Source organism: Nerophis ophidion, linkage group LG07 (assembly GCF_033978795.1).
Source record: "Nerophis ophidion isolate RoL-2023_Sa linkage group LG07, RoL_Noph_v1.0, whole genome shotgun sequence".
Lineage (NCBI taxonomy): Eukaryota > Metazoa > Chordata > Actinopteri > Syngnathiformes > Syngnathidae > Nerophis > Nerophis ophidion.
This window is the reverse complement of record NC_084617.1, coordinates 50360399-50381163: the sequence shown is the minus strand read 5'-3', so window position 1 is coordinate 50381163 and position 20765 is coordinate 50360399. Positions and strand designations below refer to the sequence as shown.

Sequence of the window (20765 nt, the reverse complement as noted above, 5' to 3'; positions counted from 1 at the left end):
TCATGTCATTTCCAAAACAAAGTGCAAGATTGTCAGAGACATTTTAAAACGAGCTATTATTGTACTTTTGTGCATGATGTCACTAAGATGACATCAAAACAACACTTAATTAAAGTGCACTTTTTGTACAGAATACCACTACAATAGTTTAAAACAAATGAAGTGCGCTTTTGTGCATGATGTCACACAAGATATTTCAATAACTGTCGCATAAAAATGAGCTGTATATCAAATAGTATATGTCCTACGGTGTAGATGTGGAAATAGTTGCTTCGGCATTTTGTGGGTGTGGTACCGAGCGGAGATGTTGACATGCACAGTTTGAAGCACTCTTCATTCTCTAGCGGGTGACTTTTCAAATGATGCTACAAATGAGCAGTAATGCTACTTTTTGTACCAACGCTTCTGCCGTATAAATGTTCAACATGTTCCCGCTTGAAACCAAACCACCGCCAGACGATGCACCCCGTGCTGTTTTTCTTGGGAATTCATTCTTCCTTCATTTGTTACCAGATTCGCACCTTTTTTCTCTCTTATTACCACTCGCAACACATCGTTAGCATCACAGCTAAGGTTACCATGTCGCTACCTCTTTGCTCGGGGAGGGCTTGTGACGTTGCACGCGTGACGTATGTAAGAAGGTGCGCTTGTTTTAAGTCTCTATGAGAAGGACAAACAAGTAAGAGGGAGAAACGCATGCAGTTTAATGCCCGAAGCTAAAAGCAACTGTGTGAGAACGTATACTCAAATATCACGATATAGTCATTTTCTATATCGCACAGAGAATATATAGAGTATATCGATATATTGCCCAGCACTAGCTCGAAGCTATTTTTACATAGTGAAACCTATTATCTCCATCTTTAAGCTAGATTTAAAGCAGTATGGGTGGCACTGGGAGCAGGTGGGTCAAGTGTCGTGGCTAAGGATGCAACAACTGACTTTTAAACCTGGAACCCTCAAGTTGCTGGCACTGCCACTCTACCAACCAAGCCACGCCGCCGCGAGTATCTATGATGAGTTTAATCTACATTTTAAAACACTTCCTTTTGGTTTCTAAGAATGTGCTTTCGTGTAAATTTAGTAAAAAAAATTATCCGCAGCCCCATTTACAAACTACTTTCTGCGTATGTCCCCGCCCTGTTAAAGTATCTGAATTTATCTTTTGAAAATGTATGCTTTTTAAAGGGGACCTTTGATTTTAATCTACATTAAAAACACTTCCTCATTGTCTGGATATTTGTTGCCTTTGCGTCGTAGTAAATTTTGCCCCATTGTCACATGAATTTATAACCCGTTTTTGAGTCTGTCTGCAAGACGTTAGTTTTCTGGAGTTAATCCTAGATCGCATATAAAACCACGCCCCAACCTCCAAAAGTAGAGACTTAGACTTCCTTTTATTGTCATTCAAATTTGAACTTTACAGCACAGATAAGAACAAAATTTTGTTACATAAGCTCATGGTAGTGCAGGATAAAAAGCAAAAAGGTGTATATATAATTAAATACATATATATAAATAATATAAATATATATATATATATATATATATATATATATATATATATATATATATACATATATATAAGTATCATAATTTATCTTTTGAAAATGCACACAGTTCAGATATATATCTTGAATTCGTCGCCGATATTTTTACCCCAAAACACGTCAAATTTGATAAACGTTTTTTTGATTTAACGGGTCACAACATCAGGTACACCTGCACAATTTCCGATCAGGTGAGACCTGCATTATGAAAAAGGCGCCATTTCCAAAATTGAGTGCAAGTTCAAGCCCAAATGCTTAAACCGTATGATTTGACGCTTTGGCATTGTTTAACATAAATGTCAAATAATTTCCAGTTTCTCTATTCAACATGTTCGAAAAGGAGTAGGAAGAAGTGGAGTTTATTAAATCCTATCCCTTTTCTTTTACATAGCAGTTGCTAAAACCTTTCTTCACTTACTGTTCTCAATGTATTCACAATATACTCCATAAGTAATAACATTACAAATAAATAAATACAAATTATTGAAGTAAGTTATATTTCATACGGTGGAATACATAAGATTATCTAGGAAATGAATGGTTGAATGAAATAAATTCAGAATGTTTATCATTGTTCTTCTTCTTTGTACTTGAAGAGTTTCTTAAAGTAGATTAAATGAGTACATTGTTTTATTTATTTGCTTAATCCATTCCATAATATAATTCCACATACTGATATACTGAAGGTCTTAAAGGCCTACTGAAATGAGATTTTCTAATTTAAACGGAGATAGCAGGTCCATTCTATGTGTCATACTTGATCATTTCGCGATATTGCCATATTTTTGCTGAAAGGATTTAGTAGAGAACATCCACGATAAAGTTCGCAACTTTTGGTCGTTAATAAAAAAGCCTTGCATGTACCGGAAGTAGCAGACAATGTGCGCGTGACGTCACGGGTTGTAGGGCTCCTCACATCTTCACATTGTTTACAATCATGGCCACCAGCAACGAGAGCGATTCGGACCGAGAAAGCGACAATTTCCCCATTAATTGGAGCGAGGATGAAAGATTCGTGGATGAGGATAGTGAGAGTGAATGACTAGAGGAGAAAAAAAAAGGCTAGGCCAGTGGGAGCGATTTCAGATGTTATTAGACACATTTACTAGGATAATTCTGGAAAAACCCTTATCTGCTTATTGTGTTATCAGTCAATCAATGTTTGTTTATATAGCCCGAAATCACAACTGTCTCGAAGGGCTGCACAAACCACAACAAAAACCACAACGACATCCTCTGTAGAGCCCATGTAAGGGCAAGAAAAACTCACACCCAGTAGGACGTCGGTGACAGTGACAATGATGACTATGAGAAACCTAGGAGAGGACCGCATATGTGGGCAACCCCCCAGGGGACCGAAAGCAATGGATGTCGAGCGAGCGGGTTCAACATGTTACTGTGAAAGTTCCATCCATAGTGGATCCAACACAATTATGTTACTAGTGTTTTAGTGAGATTATATGGTACCTGAAAGCCGTAGGGGTGTGACCACGGGTGTGGTGACCGCCAGTGTCTCCGGTGGGAGGAGGTATGAGAGTCCGCAGCTGCAGTAGGACGCAAGCTCCGCTCATTTCTACGGTAAGAGCCGACTTATTATTACAATTTTCTCACCGAAACCTGCCGGTTGACATGTGGTCGGGAACCATGTTCGCTTGACCGCTCTGTTCCATAGTAAAGCTTCACTTTCGGGAATTTTAAACAAGGAAACACCGGCTGTGTTTGTGTTGCTAATGGCAGCTGCAATACACCGCTTCCCACCTACATCTTTCTTCTTTGATGTCTCCATTATTATTTGAACAAATTGCAAACGATTCAGCAACACAGATGTCCAGAATACTGTGTAATTATGCGATTAAAGCAGACGACTTTTAGCTGTGATCGGTGCTGGATGAACATGTCCGCTACAACCGGTGACGTCGCGCGCACACGTCATCATTCCGCAACGTTTTCAACAGGATACTTAGCGGGAAATTTAAAATTGCAATTTAGTAAACTAAAAAAGCCGTATTGGCGTGTGTTGCAATGTTAATATTTCATCATTGATATATAAACTATCAGACTGCGTGGTCGGTAGTAGTGGGTTTCAGTAGGCCTTTAAGTGTTGTACGTGTGTACAAATATTTTAAATAAAAACATTACTGGAATATTATATATCCCCTTTTTTTGTTAAGAAGAATTGTTTGAAATTTTACTTGTGACACAAAAAGTCTTCTTGTGGACCTCTACTACTGCTCAGTGATGACATTTATTAAATTAGCAGCCTTTTTCCACATGATGTCATATTACTACCCTTGAACTTAGTACTTGCTGCACTCCAAACTATTTTTAATGGTAGATGATTTATTTTATAGTATCAGAATCCAGTGACATCGCTGACATCTTTGTCCTTAAGTTTACTGAAAACCCCCTAGTTTTTTTTCTTATACGGTGTGTGTCCGCACTTAGCCCATACAGTATTATGTCAAACAGGGTTTTTTGAATGCACACAATTAAGTACCAAGGTGTGAATGTGAAAGTAAAAATGTTATTTCTCACTTACTGAGGGGAACCATGAAGCTAAGGGACAAGGAACCCTACAGATTTTGGTGAATAATTTATTCCGTTGTTAAGTGGTGAAAAAACACACAAATACACATTTTCAGCTGCGAAGAGTCATCAGGGAAGGGGTGGACCGTGTGAAGATGGTGTCTTTCCAAGCCAGTGATAATGTGTAACAGATTCTCAAACCAACATAATTCACAACCTAACAAATCATTTACCAAAGCATTTAGAACAAATTTCCCCAGAATGTAAGAGAATAGCTGCTGTTCAAGTCCTAAATGAGAATACTTTTCACCAATGTTATTATTCATTAGTTCTGAACTCCGTGGGACACACCACATGTTTTTTTGCTAAAGTGAAATAAGTCATCGGTAGCCTCACAATGTAGGCGTGAGAGCTACCTCGTAAAACCGGGATATTTTCTAAAAGTCTTACATACAGACTGCATCCGTACCAATGTGCACATGGACACATTTATTCGGATTCAGAGCCTAACCGGAATAAAAATGCTTAATGTAAACCCATATCCTGACCCGATCACACGTTTGGATTGAGTCTGGTGGTTTATGCCGACAGCCATTCAGATTGAAGCGCATCAAAATGCATATTCCGAAATTCTGGTTGAAATGATCCATACTGCGCATGTCTTTGACGTCAACTATACTTTGGTGGTGGAGGGCTTCTAAATTATATAGTCTCGGAATGAAGCGGATTGTCTTGCTGCTATCTCCCCGCCATTCAACATTTGCGGACGTAGCGTTTAATACTGTTGAGTTTGTTGCTTTAAAATCAGACTAGCAAAAACCTAAAGTACGATCCGGAGTGTCATGTGTCGATGTAACAATAAAAAAAGGAATCCAGTTGTCGTCTTAACGAGCTGTTATATTCACGACATTACAGCTACTCCAAGTGCCAACTGCTCATCTCAGGCATATACACAGAATGTGTAACATGAAGACGTGGAACAGAACAGTTCCATTTCAAAAAGAGAGGTAAAACAAAAGTAGTGAATAGAAGGAAAAATGATAAATACAGTGACGTCGACGGACAAACAGAAATGCACAAAACACTGTTTGTTTACAGTGGAAGTCTCCTGCTGCTTCAGCACCTGCAGTGAGGGAACCCGTCCAAAAGATGGCGCCATAACGCAAACAATAACACACCTGCGCATGTCAAAGTAAAGTATTCCGATTTAAGGTGTGACTCATGAAAACGCACGTCAGAATCAAAACTTTTTTTTCAGGGTCCATGTACACAGGAACATTCTAATATGAATGATAATCTGATTAAATACATTTTGTCCATACACACATAAGTGTTTCCCCCAGAAAATGTGTTAGTTAAGGTGGTGTCTCTCCAGGGGTAGGGGACGTCGCAGGACGGGGACTCCACTTCGTCGCTTGATGTTGGTTTGTCTAAATTGTCAGACGATCGCTTCTCTGATGTCTCCATCATGCCCAGAAGTCTCTTCTTTATCTGGACGTTTTTTTCTACTGCATTCAGCAACTTTGTCTCGATTGGAAGTTTTCGTTTTAGTCTGTCTTGCTTGTTGCTGTTGAATACATTATTTGGGATAAACCCACTTTAGCACAGGTAGTGCTAAGATAGTGACGTTTTTTACAAGTCAAATGGCCCTCAACATTGTTGGGAAATAACGTGTGTCAATAAAGCACTTTGAGATATTTTAATTTTGACAGAAAAAAATTATATTTAATGCAACTGCAGTTTTACTTAACTCAATATTATTTATTAGAAGCAACTACTTAAAGCTTTTTTAATACAACCCTATTTAAATACTTCTAAAACAGCTGAACTTTAATATATGCTTTCCATCTTGACTTCTGATTCCAAAGCAAATATTTTTGTCACACTGATGTCAAACAATGATAATAATAAAACAAATGGGCAAAATATGATTCCACATTGTTGAAATGTGTCACCTGAGAGTATTTGTATTTGCAGTGCAGTTCATATATAATAATACATAAATGAACTCATGCATCGCAACGCTAATACGATAGACCTAGTGCTTGCCAGGGGTATCACCGTTTCCAAAGTTATGATACTCCCGTATACTAAAGTAATGTCCAATCACTACCTTATAAATTTTGAGGTTCAGACTCATGTTCGGCAAGCTAATAATAATAATAATAATAACTGCTATAGCATCCGCAACATTAATGCTGCCACGACGACAACTCTTGCTGGCCTACTGCCCTCGGTAATGGCACCATTCCCAAATTATGTGGGCTCTATTGATAACCTCAGTAACAACTTTAACGATGTCCTGCACGAAACCATTGATAGTATAGCACCGCTAAAGTTAAGAATGGCTCCCAAAAGGCATACTCCATGGTTTATAGAAGAAACTAGAGCTCAGAAATTATCTTGTAGAAGAAAGTTGGAACGCAAATGGCGCACGACTAAACTTGAGGTTTACCATCAAGCATGGTGTGATAGTTTAATAACTTAAACACGCATGCTTACCTTAGCTAAAGCTAAATATTAATCAAATCCATCCGTCTTAATAAAAACAATCCTAAATTTTTGTTTAGTACGGTAGCAACGCTAACTCAACAAGGGACTCCTTCCAGTAGCTCCACCCACTCGGTAGATGACTTTATGAAATTATTTAATAAGAAAATTGAACTAATTAGAAAGGAGATTAAAGACAATGCGTCCCAGCTACAACTGGGTTCTCTTAACACAGATACGACTGTAAATACGGCGGATACTGCAAATATCCAAAATAGTTTCTCTCGTTTTGATGAAATAACATTAAAATAATTGTTACGTGTAAATGGAATAAAACAAACAACATGTTTACTTGACCCACTTCCTGGGAATCTTATCAAGGACCTCTTTGTATTATTAGGTCCATCAGTGCTAAATATTACAAACATCACTTTCCTCGGGCACTGTTCCCCTAGCATTCAAAAAAGCGGTTATTCATCCTCTCTTTAAAAGACCTAACCTCGATCCTGACCTCATGGTAAACTACCGACCGGTGTCTCACCTTCCCTTTATTTCAAATTTCCTTGTAAAAAATTTTTGCGGAGCAGCTAAATGAACACTTAGTGTCTAACAGTCTATGTGAAACCTTTCAATCCGGTTTCAGGGCAAATCACTCTACAGAGACAGCCCTCGCAAAAATAACTAATCTATTGCTAACGATGGATTCTGATGCGTCATCTATGTTGCTGCTCCTCAATGTTAGCGCTGCTTTCGATACCGTCGATCATAATATTTTATTAGAGCGTATCAAAATACGAATTGGTATGTCAGACTTGGCCCTGTCTTGGTTTAACTCCTATTTTACTGACAGGATGCAGTGCGTCTCCCATAACAATGTGACCTCGGACTATGTTAAGGTAACGTGTGGAGTTCCCCAGGGTTCGGTCCTTGGCTCTGCACTCTTCAGCATTTACATGCTGCTGCTAGGTGACATCATACGCAAATACGGTGTTAGCTTTCACTGTTATGCTGATGACACCCAACTTTACATGTCCCTAAAGCTGACCAACAAGCCGGATTGTAATCAGCTGGAGGCGTGTCTTAATGAAATTAAACAATGGATGTCCGCTAACTTTTCTCAACTCAAGGCCAAAAAACATGAAATGCTGAGTATTTAATAATACAACTTTAACATCTGACAATTAAACAAGGCGACTCTGTAAAGAATCTGGGTATTATTATCTTCGACCCAACTCTCTCGTTTGAGTCACATATTAGGAATGTTACTAAAACGGCCCTCTTTCATCTCCGTGATATTGCTAAAATTCGCTCCATTTTGTCCACTAGTGACGCCGAGATCATTATCCATGCGTTTGTTACGTCTTGATTACTGTAATGTATTATTTTCGGGTCTCCTCATGTCCAGCATTAAAAGATTACAGTTGGTACAAAATGCGGCTGCTAGACTTTTGACAAGAACAAGAAAGTTTGATCACATTACGCCTATACTGGCTCACCTGCACTGGCTTCCTGTGCACTTAAGATGTGACTTTAAGGTTTTACTACTTGCGTATAAAATACTACACAGTCTAGCTTCAGCCTATCTTGCAGATTGTTTTGTACCATATGTCCCGGCAAGAAATCTGCGTTCAAAGGACTCCGGCTTATTAGTGATTCCCAGAGCCCAAAAAAAGTCTGCGGCCTATAGAGCATTTTCCGTTCTGGCTCCAGTACTCTGGAATGCCCTCCCGGTAACAGTTCAAGATGCCACCTCAGTAGAAGCATTTACGTCTCACCTTAAAACTCATTTGTATACTCTAGCCTTTAAATAGACCCCCTTTTTAGACCAGTTGATCTGCCGTTTCTTTTCTTTTTCTCCTCTGGCCCACTCTCCCTTGTGGAGGTGGTCCATGGATGAAGTACTGGCTGTCCAGAGTCGGGATCCAGGATGGACCGCTCGTCCAGAGTCGGGATCCAGGATGTACCGCTCGTCCAGAGTTGGGACCCAGGATAGACCGCTTGCCTGTGTATCGACTGGGGACATCTCTGCGCTGCTGATCTGCCTCCGCTTGGGATGGTTTCCTGCTGGCTTCACTTTGGACGGGACTCTCGCTACTGTGTTGGATCCACTTTGGACTGGACTCTCACGGTTGTGTTGGATCCACTATGGATTGAACTTTCACAGTATCATGTTAGACCCGCTCGACATCCATTGGTTTCGGTCCCCTTGGGGGGGGGGGGGGGTTGCCCACATATGCGGTCCTCTCCAAGGTTTATCATAGTCATCATTGTCACTGTCACCGACGTCCCATTGGGATGAGTTTTCCTTGCCCTTATGTGGGCTCTACCGAGGATGTCGTTGTCGTTTGTGCAGCCCTTTGAGACACTAGTGATTTAGGGCTATATAAATAAAAATTGATTGATTAATTGATTGATGTAAAAATGTTTTGATGCCCCAGATATACAACATCTATCTGCCTTTTAACAATATTACTTCCTAACAATAAAGTTAGCGCACACATAACTGAAGTAGAGCTCTTCTCTCTTTCACCACAGAAGATTGTGGATTGCTCCCATTGGAATCTTGTTGCTCTTGTACTGTACATCATTTAACATATCATTTAGCTGTCAAGGGTGAATGGAGAATCTGAACTGTTGTGAGAGCTTGTGTCAATATCTGATTTTTCTATTCCAAATTGAATGGATGGAGAAATACCCCAGATCTGTTCCCATAGTTCAAAGTACAGCTAAACAACTCTGCCGTAACCCCTTCTTCCACCTGCGTCGACTGCTTGGCTGTACTTCCCACGAATCGCTTTCAGTTTAGTGCCGATAGTTGTTTTTGTTTTGTGATGTCCTCTTTCCGATAACATTTTTTTCCTGGAATGTCTCTCCAAATCTGTACCGCTCCACAAATATGGTAACTACTCTAAGTTTTGTTAACTTTAAACTCCAATACAATGCTTAAAAGTATCTCTACGTCTCTGTCAGTCCACATAGTATATAATTATTTCTTGCAGTGACCTGCCATTTTTGTTATATGCCGCCTCCGGAAATGACATTTTGGATGTTTCTGATTGGCTAAAATGGTTTTAAGTCCTGGGCTCCAGCGCCCCAAGTATTTTGGCATGCGTATGACACTCAGTGTATGCGTTTGCTTGGGGACAGAGATAGTTTTTTAAATGCGCACGTGTGGCTGAAAATCTTGTTAAATCGTTAGTTTAGGTGGTGGCTCTTTGTTAATGAGGCCGCCTTACCAACAAAGCGCTGCGGGAAACCCTGCACATAGGTAATGTCACAACAATACCTGTCTTTAGAGACCTGCAAAAGCGACTGCAAAGAAAACTGGAAAAAAGCGCTATGAATCACTCTCTTGTCTTCATGGACATTCAAAACAGTCTTCTGAATACCTTTTATTGGTTGTATACAGTAAGGCTGTAACTAATGACTATTTTGATAGTTGATTAGTCATCAACTATTATGACGATTAGTTTGACGATGACTAGACAAATCGGATTATGAACTGTACACATTCAGTAGCTTTTTTTTAGACATTAACTTTTAAATTCAGCTTGAGAAATGTTTAGTTATATGCTGATTAACAATAAAGAGTACTACTTCACTTTGAGGGCGGTTTAGCTCGGTTGGTAGAGCGGCCATGCCAGCAACTTGAGGGTCGCAGGTTCGATTCCCGCATCCGCCATCCTAGTCACTGCCGTTGTGTCCTTGGGCAAGACACTTTACCCACCTGCTCCCAGTGCCACCCACACTGGTTTAAATGTAACTTAGATATTGGGTTTCACTATGTAAAGCGCTTTGAGTCACTAGAGAAAAAGCGCGATATATAAATATAAAAATATAAAATATAATTCAACTTAAACTGTGCTGCTCATTAAACTACCACAAAAATAAAAGCAAAGTATTTATTTTTTTAAGTGAACAAAGGATAGTCAAAATTGGAGCAGTAAAAACAAGCAACAAAACACTGTACCAAAGTTTCTCTCAATAGAAACAAAAAACTAAGCGCTGATAAAAAAAAACACAAATATCCATTTTATATGTAAGCATTTTTAAGGAAAATGGTAAAAATAGGATAGGTTGACTGGCAACACTAAATTGGCCCTAGTGATTAAATGTGAGTGTGAATGTTGTCTGTCTGTGTTGGCCCTGTGATGAGGTGGCGACTTGTCCAGGGTGTACCCTGCCTTCCGCCCGATTGTAGCTGAGATAGGCGCCAGCGCCCCCCGCGACACTGAAAGGGAATAAGCGGTAGAAAATGGATGTGATGGAACTATTTTAAACATCTAGGCCATTTAAATAAAATTAATTTAATCACTGAAACTCTTCTTGATTCTGGAAACATAGGTGCATTGACAAAATTGAGCAAGGGAACTTTGGCTGAAATTATAGTTTTTTTACCATGCACTCAGTCTTTCTCTGGCTCGTTAGCTAAAAAGCTAATGTCTAGATGTCCAACATGCTGCTTTAAATTTTCTCACATCAGATGTTCTGCCATTCAAAGCAAGGTCCGCTTTAGAAACCGACCAAGTTGTTTGTGTTTTTAATGTGTAATGTTTCCATTTGGTTTGTTTTCACCTGCAGTGGCCACAGCTCCTGGTCGTGCTGTCTCACATATGTTAGTGTCCTTTTGGAAAAAACAGTGCAGCGATATCACCGACTGTTACCAAAATATTAATTTTTCGGCAACAACTGTATCATAATTTTTGTCGATTAAATTATTGCACGATCATGTTTGATCTTTGTGTCAACTACAGTGTACATTGTATTCAAAGTGAACAAAAGTGCAATCTTTATTTATTGTCAGTATTTATTTATATGTAGGTATTACACTTAAGTCTTAACAGGAATTTTAAGGTTTTTTTTGGGGGGAGAAAGCTAATCAGACATATTAAAGGAGCATGTTGCTTTTTGTTCATTGTCTTTTTGTGTGTTCAGGTGGATGGAGGCCTGCCTGGAAGAAGATCTGCCCCCGACAACAGAACTGGAGGAAGGACTGAGGAATGGCGTCTACCTTGGCAAACTTGCTAACTTCTTTGCCCCCAAAATGGTTTCTGTAAAAAGGATATACGACAAAGACCAGGCTCGATACAAGGTCTGTTTTTTTGTTAGTATTTTAATCGCTATATCTGATAATGTATACAAGTTTCAGCAATTCACAGAATCTTGTTACTGTACACGTAATCCTCTTTTGTGTTTTTTAAATTTTTCTTTCAGAGCAAAGGGCTGCACTTCAGGCACACTGACAACACAGTGCAGTGGCTCAGGGCCATGGAGTCAGTGGGTCTGCCAAAGGTAGGATCTGTTCACAACCAACAGTAGCTCTCTTGTTTTGGCTATCAAATGTACAATACATGCTGTAGATATAGTAGACAAGGTGGTGTAGCCCACCACACTTCTAGAAAATAAATTTTTGTTAAAAACTTTTAAGGTGGAAATTTGTGTTCTGTGTAGGTCAGGGATGTCCAAACTTTTTGACGAGGGGGCCGCGGGCTGAAATATATTTGTGTGTGTGTGTGTGTGTGTGTAATCTACTGTATATATATTATATTAATATAATAGTCAAAAGGCCTACTGAAACCCACTACTACCGACCATGCAGTCTGATCGTTTATATATCAATGATGAAATCTCAACATTGCAACACATGCCAATACGGCCGGTTTAGTTTACGAAATTGCAATTTTAAATTTCCCGCGAGGTATCCTGTTGAAAATGTCGCGGAATGATGACGCTTATGTTGACGCGTGCTTGTGACGTTATTGGTTGGAGCGGACATTTCAGCCCAGCACCACTCACGGCTAAAAGTCGTCTATTTTCATCGCTTAATTACACAGTATTTTGGACATCTGTGTTGCTGAATCTTTTGCAATTTGTTCAATTATTAATGGATACTTTAAAGAACAATGCTGTTGGTGGAAAGCGGTGGATTGCAGCTGCCTTTAGCAACCTAAACACAGCCGGTGTTTCTTTGTTTTTTGTGAAGCTTTAACACAGAGCGGTCAAGCGAACATGTTTCTCTACCACGTGTCTACCAATTGTGATATTAAGTCGGCTCTTACCGGAGACTTCAGCGGATTATGCGACCTCCTCCTGCAGGTGTCAAAAAGGCAGCTGTGATCTTTGCTCCTCCATTGGCTTCTCTCAGAGACACTGGCGTTCACCGTTATTACTTTATAATCTCACTAAAACACTATTAACACAATAAGCAGATAAGGGATTTTCCAGAATTATCCTAGTAAATGTCTCTAATAACATTTGAATCGCTCCCACTGCCGCCGCCTGGAGCCGTCGCCTTTTCTTTTCTTTTTTTTTAGTGCTTCACTCTTAACTTTCCTCATCCACTAATCTTTCATCCTCGCTCAAATTAAGGAGGAAATCATCGCTTTCTCGGTCCGAATTGCTCCTGCTGCTGGTGGCGTTGGTTATAAACTGTGAGGATGTGAGAAGCCCTACAACCCCTGACGTCACGCGCACATCGTCTGCTACTTCCGGTACAGGCAAGGCTTTTTTATTAGCGACCAAAAGTTGCGAACTTTATCGTTGATGTTCTCTACTAAATCCTTTAAGCAAAAATATGGCAAAACATCGCAAAATGATCAAGTGTGATTTATAGAATGGACCTGCTATCCCTGATTAAATAAGAAAATCTCATTTCAGTAGGCCTTTAAAATGTATATTCCGAGGGACGGCGTGGCGCAGTGGGAGAGTTGCCGTGCGCAACCCGAGGGTCCCTGGTTCAAATCACACCTAGTAACAACCTCGTCACGTCCGTTGTGTCCTGAGCAAGACACTTCACCCTTGCTCCTGATGGGTGCTGGTTGGCGCCTTGCATGGCAGCTCCCTCCATCAGTGTGTGAATGTGTGTGTGAATGGGTAAATGTGGAAGTAGTGTCAAAGCGCTTTGAGTACCTTGAAGGTAGAAAAGCCCTATACAAGTACAACCCATTTATCATTTATGTGAAAGTTCAACTCCTACCATGTTTACTTCCGTCACAACATCGTTACAATTTTGTAATCAAGCAGCTAAAATGCGCCAAACATGGATAAGTGTAGAGTGTTTATAATTTTTTCCCGTTATGTATTGAAATGGATTTAAATCGGCGTAATTTAGATTTATTTTATGGTTTGTGGAAGTTTTTTGTATTTTTGTAATATCCACAAAGTACGGTGAGCAAGTTGTAATATGTGACCATGTGTGTTGACTTTTTGTTTTGGTTGTTTGTTTTTTGCGCCATGATTGGGGAAGGTTGTCTGGATTAGGTCATATAACTAAATGCTGTGCTGTGTTCACTTCAAAACACAATACATGGTCAATGACCTAAACTAGATACCTAGTCCACAAAATGCAGCAAAAATATTGTCCGGTGTTTAAAATTAATTGGAAAACACCCTGCGGGCCAGATTTCTCATTTAAATTCATGACGTCTCGCGGACCTAATGGGGGCCATAGTTTGGACACCCATGATGTAGGTCCTCAGAAAATGTGTTCTTACATTATCTGAGTGTGTAAACCGGGAAATATGCATGTGTAACACTGTACATCAGCTAATGAGCTACTGGGGTTGTACATGATCTGATTATACACAATTTTTTTTCTTTAACCTTTATTTAACCAAGAAAAGGCCCATTGAGATTAAAAACCTCTTTTTCAACGGAGTCAATTAATTCATAAAATGTACATCAAACATAAAAGATTTGCAACCATTTTTCCAGGCTTGGAAACATAACTATAAGAGCAGTTATCTTTTTTTGCTTTTGCTTCAGTTGTTACTGATGTATTTTTTTCTATGAATTTATTTTAGATATGTACACTTTTTACTTGTATTCCCAATGTTCTAATGATTCAAATGGGTTCAGGCTGAAGTTACCAACAATAATGTCATTTTTGTCAGTAAGTCAAGTTCCGTTGTTTAAAAGATTACTTCATGCAGCGTTTTACATTATAGGGGGACAGATGCTTTAAACAGTTGCCTATCTCTTATTGTTTTCCAGAATTGCTTTCTGAAAACACCTCTGTGACATTTATACAAGTGGAAATGTGCATGGTGACTAATTATCATGAAATTTAAGAATGGAGAAAACCCCTTCTTCAGTGCTGTAGCATGTGACTTTGTTACATGTTTTGATAGTCTATTTGGGATCATTTTTGTTAGAGAAGACAAGAGTTCTTTGTGTGCAATGCAATGTTTTATGTAACTTGCTTATATGACACAAAACAGAACAGTCCAAGGTCCTAATAATTTCCTGGCTCTTAACTTACTCATAAAAGTAAATTAATAATGTTTGGTTTGCCCCTGACTGGTTCAAATATGGACTCTCAGCCACAAGTCACCTGTGTGGTTTTCTTTCAGATATTCTACCCGGAAACAACAGATGTGTACGATCGCAAAAACATGCCCAAGGTGGTGTACTGCATACACGCACTAAGGTAAGAATAAAAAGGTTTTCGAAGGTGCTGTCTTTGTAGCTTTTCATTCTCGACAGCAAAATAAGTCAAACACCACAAAGCATTGTTTATACAAAGGCAGGATGTGCTACTCTCAAACTTGCCACACCTATTGTATCTACTGAGATATTTTCACTTCTGGAAAAGCAAACTAAATGACTAGACTAAGACTAAAAGTAAGCAGTGACTGTGGTAGATTGCCTGCAAGTAAAGCCGGTAACTTACAAAAAGAATGTACTTAAGAACTTTCTATGTCAGGGATTTTCAAACTGGAGTCCATGGACCCCCAGCAGTTCGCACACCATAGGTAGGGGGAACGTTTTTTTTTTCTTTTAAAGGATAACTGCTAGGGGTGTGGGAAAAAATTGATTCGAATATGAATCGCTATTCTCATGTTGTGCGATTCAGAATCGATTCTCTTTTTTTTTTTTAAATCGATTTTTTAATTTATTTTGTTTTTATTATTATTAGTATTTTAATTTTATCAATCCAACAAAACAATACACAGCAACAACATAACAATGCAATCCAATTCCAAAACCAAACCGGACCTAGCAACACTCAGAACTGCAATGAACAGAGCAATTGAAAGGAGACACAAACACGACACAGAACAAACCAAAAGTAGTGAAACAAAAATTATTATCAACAACAGTATCAATATTAGTTATAATTTCAGCATAGCAGTGATTAAAAATCCCTCATTAACATTAGAAATATATAAATAAAAAGAAAAAAAAGAACAATAGTGTCACAGTGGCTTACACTTGCATCGCATCTCATAAGCTTGACAACACACTGTGTCCAATGTTTTCACAAAGATAAAATAGGTCGTATTTTTGGTTCGTTTAAAAGTTAAAACAAATTTACATTATTGCAATCAGTCGATAAAACATTGTCCTTTACAATTATAAAAGCTTTTTTAAAAAAATCTACTACTCTGCTAGCATGTCAGCAGATTGGGGTAGATCCTGCTGAAATCCTATGTATTGAATAAATACAGAATCGTTTTGAATCGGAAAAATATGGTTTTTGAATCGAGAATCGCTTTGAATCGGAAAAAAATCTATTTTTATTTGAATCGCATCCCCAAAAATCGATATTGAATCGAATCATGGGACACCCAAAGATTCGCAGCCCTAATAACTGCACTTTTTATTTTAGAATTTTGCCCGACTTTCGCAATCCCTGTATGAGAAAATAATGTATTCTAAATTGTAAATAAACGTTTGTAAGAAGTTGCAGACAATGCAGGTAATGGGACTTCGATGTATTCTAGTCTTAAGCAAGAAATGCAAAGCACGAACATAATAAACCAATCATTTACTGTGCAGTGTCTCCTCTCATTGGGATGTTTATATCTTTCAGCAGAAAGGATTATCTTGTCGTGTCTTCCTAGCAACTTTGGGTCTAAGTTGACCAACTTCTCGTGTCATGCCCAAAACTTTACAAGAGCAAGGCATGATCTATAATCTAGCACAAACTTTCACCATTTCAAAGGCGATGCAGCAGCTCAGTAAAAAGTCGCGGTTGCTACATTTCCTCCGCAATCAAAGCGCCATGTTACTAAGAATAGTTCCTCGTCGTTAGCTCTTAAAATAATCATGTCGCTAATACTTTGTTATATGCAGGTCATGGCCTGTAAGTGAAGTATTGTTGGTTGTTTTTAGAGGGCTTTATAGGCAGAATAGATGACTCCCAATAGTTAGCAGTTTACAGTTGTACTGGTACTACCACTAGTCATTTTTTACAATTAAGACTTCACAAAAAAGAAAAAACAACGTGTGCTCTTGACTCAAATAAGGGTTGTGGATGAGAGGCACTTTACAAAAAAGGGGCTCTTACACTTTGAGTAGTATTAAATGATAGATTGAGCTAGGGCTGGACGATATATGGATGTATGCGATATATCACGGGTTTGTCTCTGTGCGATTTAGAAAATGATTATAACAATATTCGAGTATACGTTCTCACGCAGTTGCTTTTAGCTGTGAGCATTACACTACAGGCTCTTCCCACTCCTTCTTCTCCTTCTCACAGAGTGTAAGCGCAGGTTCTTACACACGTCACATACCGTCACGTCAAACGTCAAATACGTAAATTCCCTCGCCCAGCAAAGAGGTAGCAGCGCCGCTAACGTTAGCTGTGATGCTAGCGGGGTGTTGCTACGAGAAAAAGAAGGTGCGAATTTGGTAACAAATGAAGGAATAATTAATTCCCAAGAAAAACAGAACGGGGTCCATCGTCTGGCGGTGGTCCGGCTTTAAGCGGGAATATGTTGAATAGACAACTTTAATTTGTCAAGTGTGGGGCACAAGCGTTCCTACCGAAAGTAGCATAACTGCTAATATGTAGCATCGTTTGAAAAGTCAGCTGCTAATAACTTGAATAAATATAGTTTTGGTAGATTGACTCAGTTGTGATTTCCCTCTGCATGAAAGTTTAAAATGAGCATATATTAATGCAGTATGAAGAAGAATGTTTTAATGTAGACACAGAATCATACAGAATTAATGTATCATGTGTTAATTCAAGGCTGAGGCAAAATACCGATATATATCGTATATCGCGATATGGCCTAAAAATATCGCGATATTAAAAAAAGACCATATCGCACAGCCCTACAATGACCCCTCATTAGAAAGATACGTAATTACGATTATGATTGAAGATAACGCTTATTTAGATTAGAGTTAGTGAATTCAAAACTCACATTACTCTGACACACCAGATAAATGGCTCACTATGCTCGAGACAAACTCGGTGCAAACTGCTTCTGCAGATAAAAAAAAAAACACAAAAGATAAGTCGCAACGGCCAAAATGGCTCATTTTAGAGAATATAGGAAAAGTTCAATGGAGTCAGGTTTTATTGAGAACAATGACAGAAGGCAAGATATTGCCGTCTGTTTTTAGGTGCTTGAAGATAAGTCCATGAAACAAGACTTGAATGGGAAATGCACTTTTTTTTTAAATTTTGACTAGTCACAATCATGAGCGACAACATTTTTTCTAAAGATGATAAACGCTTGAAAGATGCGGCTAATGGGATTAACCGTTGCAACCTTCAAAGGCCTCTTAGACAACTTAAAAACCTTCCAGCAACATTTTATATAGAAGTTGCTATTAAATATACACTATATTGCCAAAATTATTTGTCCACCTGCCTTGACTCACATATGAACTTGAAGTGTCAATATAATGTCGGTCCAATTTTTGCAGTTATTACAGCTTTAACTCTTCTGGGAAGGCTGTCCACAAGTTGCGGATTGTGTTTATTGGAATTTTTGACGATTCTTCCAAAAGCGCATTGCTGAGGTCACACACTGATATTGGTCGAGAAGCCCTGGCTCTCTGTCTCCGTTGTAATTCATCCCAAAGGTGTTTTATTGGGTTCAGGTCAGGACTCTGTGCAGGCCAGTCAAGTTCATCCACACCAGACTCTTTATGGACCTTGCTTTGTGGACTGGTGCACAGTCATGTTGGAAAAGAAAAGGGGCTGCTCCAAACTATTCCCACAATGTTGGGAGCATTGAATTGTCCAAAATATTTTGGTATCCTGGAGCATTCAAAGTTCCTTTCATTGGAACTAAGGGGCCAAGCCCAACTCCTGAAAATGTCTCAAATTTCACACTCAGCACAATGCAGTCCGAAATGTACCCTTCTCCTGGCAACCTCCAAACCCAGACTGGGCTATCAGATTGCCAGATGGAAAAGTGGGATTCATCACTCCAGAGAACGCGTCGCCACTGCTCTAGAGTCCAGTGGCGATGTGCTTTACACCACTGCATCTGACGATTTGCATTGAATTGTTGATGTATGGCCTAGATGAGCTGCTCGGCCATGAAAATCCATTCCATGAAGCTCTGCGCACTGTACGTGGGCTAATTGAAAGGTCCCGTGACGTTTGCTCTGTAGCAACTGGCTTTGCAAAAAGTGGGCGACTTCTTTACACTATGCGCTTCAGCATCCGCTTACCCTCTGTGTCAGTTTACGTGGCCTACCACTTGGTGGCTGAGTTGCTGTTGTTCCCAAACTCTTCCATTTTCTTATAATAAAGCTGACAGTTGACTTTGGAATATTTAGGAGTGAGGAAATTTCACGACTGGATTTGTTGCACAGGTGGCATCCTATGAAAATTCCACGCTGGAAATCACTGAGCTCCTGAGAGCAGACAATTATTTCTCAAATGTTTGTAAAAAACGTCTCCATGCCTAAATGCTTGATTTTATACACCTGAGGCTAGTACGGCAACGGAAAAGGCTCTGTCCCCCCTGGTCTTTAGCCTGGATTTAGGGACCGCCAACAGCAGCAGTTGGTCAGCTGACCTAAGGGCACTAGACGAGATATGATTTGCAGGCTAATTGGGAAAAAGTGGGTGCCATGATTGGGTATAAAAACAGCTTCCCAAAAAATGCTCAGTCTTTCACAAGAACGGATGGGGCGATGTACACCCTTTTGTGCACAATTGCGTGAGCAAATAGACTAACAGTTTAAGAATAACATTTCTCAAAGTGCAATTGCAAGAAATTTTGGGTTTTCAACATCTACGGTCTATAATATCATTAAAAGGTTAAGAAAATCTGGAAAATAACTCCACGTTAGCGTCATGGCCGGAAACCAACATTGAACGACCGTGACCTTCGATCCCTCAAGACGGCACTGTATCAAAAACTGACATCGATCTCTAAAGGATATCACCACATGGGCTCAAAAATATTTCAGAAAACCACTCACTAAATACAGTTTGTTGCTACATCTGTAAGTGCAAGTTAAAGCTTTGCTATGCAAAGTGAAAGCCATTTATCAACAACATCCCAAAACGCCGCCAGCTTCTCTGGGCCCGAGATTATCTAAGATGGACTGATGCAAAGTGGAAAAGTGTTCTGTGGTCTGACGAGTCCATATTTCAAATTGTTTTTGGAAATATTCGACATCGTGTCATCCGGACCAAAGGAGAAGTGAACCATCCAGACTGTTATCAAAGCAAAGTTCAAAAGCCAGTATCTGTGATGGTATGGGGATGCATTAGTTCCCAAGGCATGAGTAACTCACACATCTGTGAAGGCACCATTAATGCTGAAAGGTACATACAGCTTTTGGAATAACATATGCTGCCATCTAAGCGCCGTCTTTTTCATGGACGCCCTTGCTTAATTCAGTAAGACAACGCCAAGCCACATTCAGCACGTTACAACAGCGTGGCTTCGTAAAAAAAGAGTGCGGGTACTTTACTGGCCCGCCTGCAGCCCAGACCTGTCTCCCATCGAAAATGTGTGGCGCATTATGAAGCGTAAAATACGACAGCAGAGACCCCGGACTGTTGAACGACTGAAGCTCTACATAAAACGAGAATGTGAAAGAATTCCACTTTCAAAGCTTCAACAATTAGTTTCCTCAGTTCCCAAATGTTTATTGAGTGTTGTTAAAAGAAAAGGTGATGTAACACAGTGGGGAACATGCCCTTTCCCAACTACTTTGGCACGTGTTGCAGCCATGAAATTCTAAGTTAATTATTATTAGCAAAAAAAAAATAAAGTTTATGAGTTTGAACATCAAATATATTGTCTTTGTAGTGCATTCAATTTAATATGGGTTTAAAAGGATTTGCAAATCATTGTATTCCGTTTATATTTACATCCAACACAATTTCCCAACTCATATGGAAACTGGGTTTGTACAATATTTAGCGTATTTTGGTCATTCTGAGCAATACCGGAACTTCTTTCCTCGATGCATTTATTTCTGTTTCCA

The 20765-nt window shown here is 39.3% G+C and overlaps 1 protein-coding gene across 1 annotated transcript in view; it reads left to right on the top strand.

Annotated features, from left to right (window-relative positions):
* The window catches only part of iqgap2 (IQ motif containing GTPase activating protein 2), a 111617-nt gene that overhangs the window by 32525 nt on the left and 58327 nt on the right, over positions 1–20765 (top strand). Inside the window, exons 3-5 of the mRNA XM_061906334.1 lie at positions 11502–11658; positions 11781–11858; positions 14918–14994. Of these exons, the coding sequence (XP_061762318.1) occupies positions 11502–11658; positions 11781–11858; positions 14918–14994 (312 nt within the window). The remainder of the gene's footprint in view (positions 1–11501; positions 11659–11780; positions 11859–14917; positions 14995–20765) is intronic.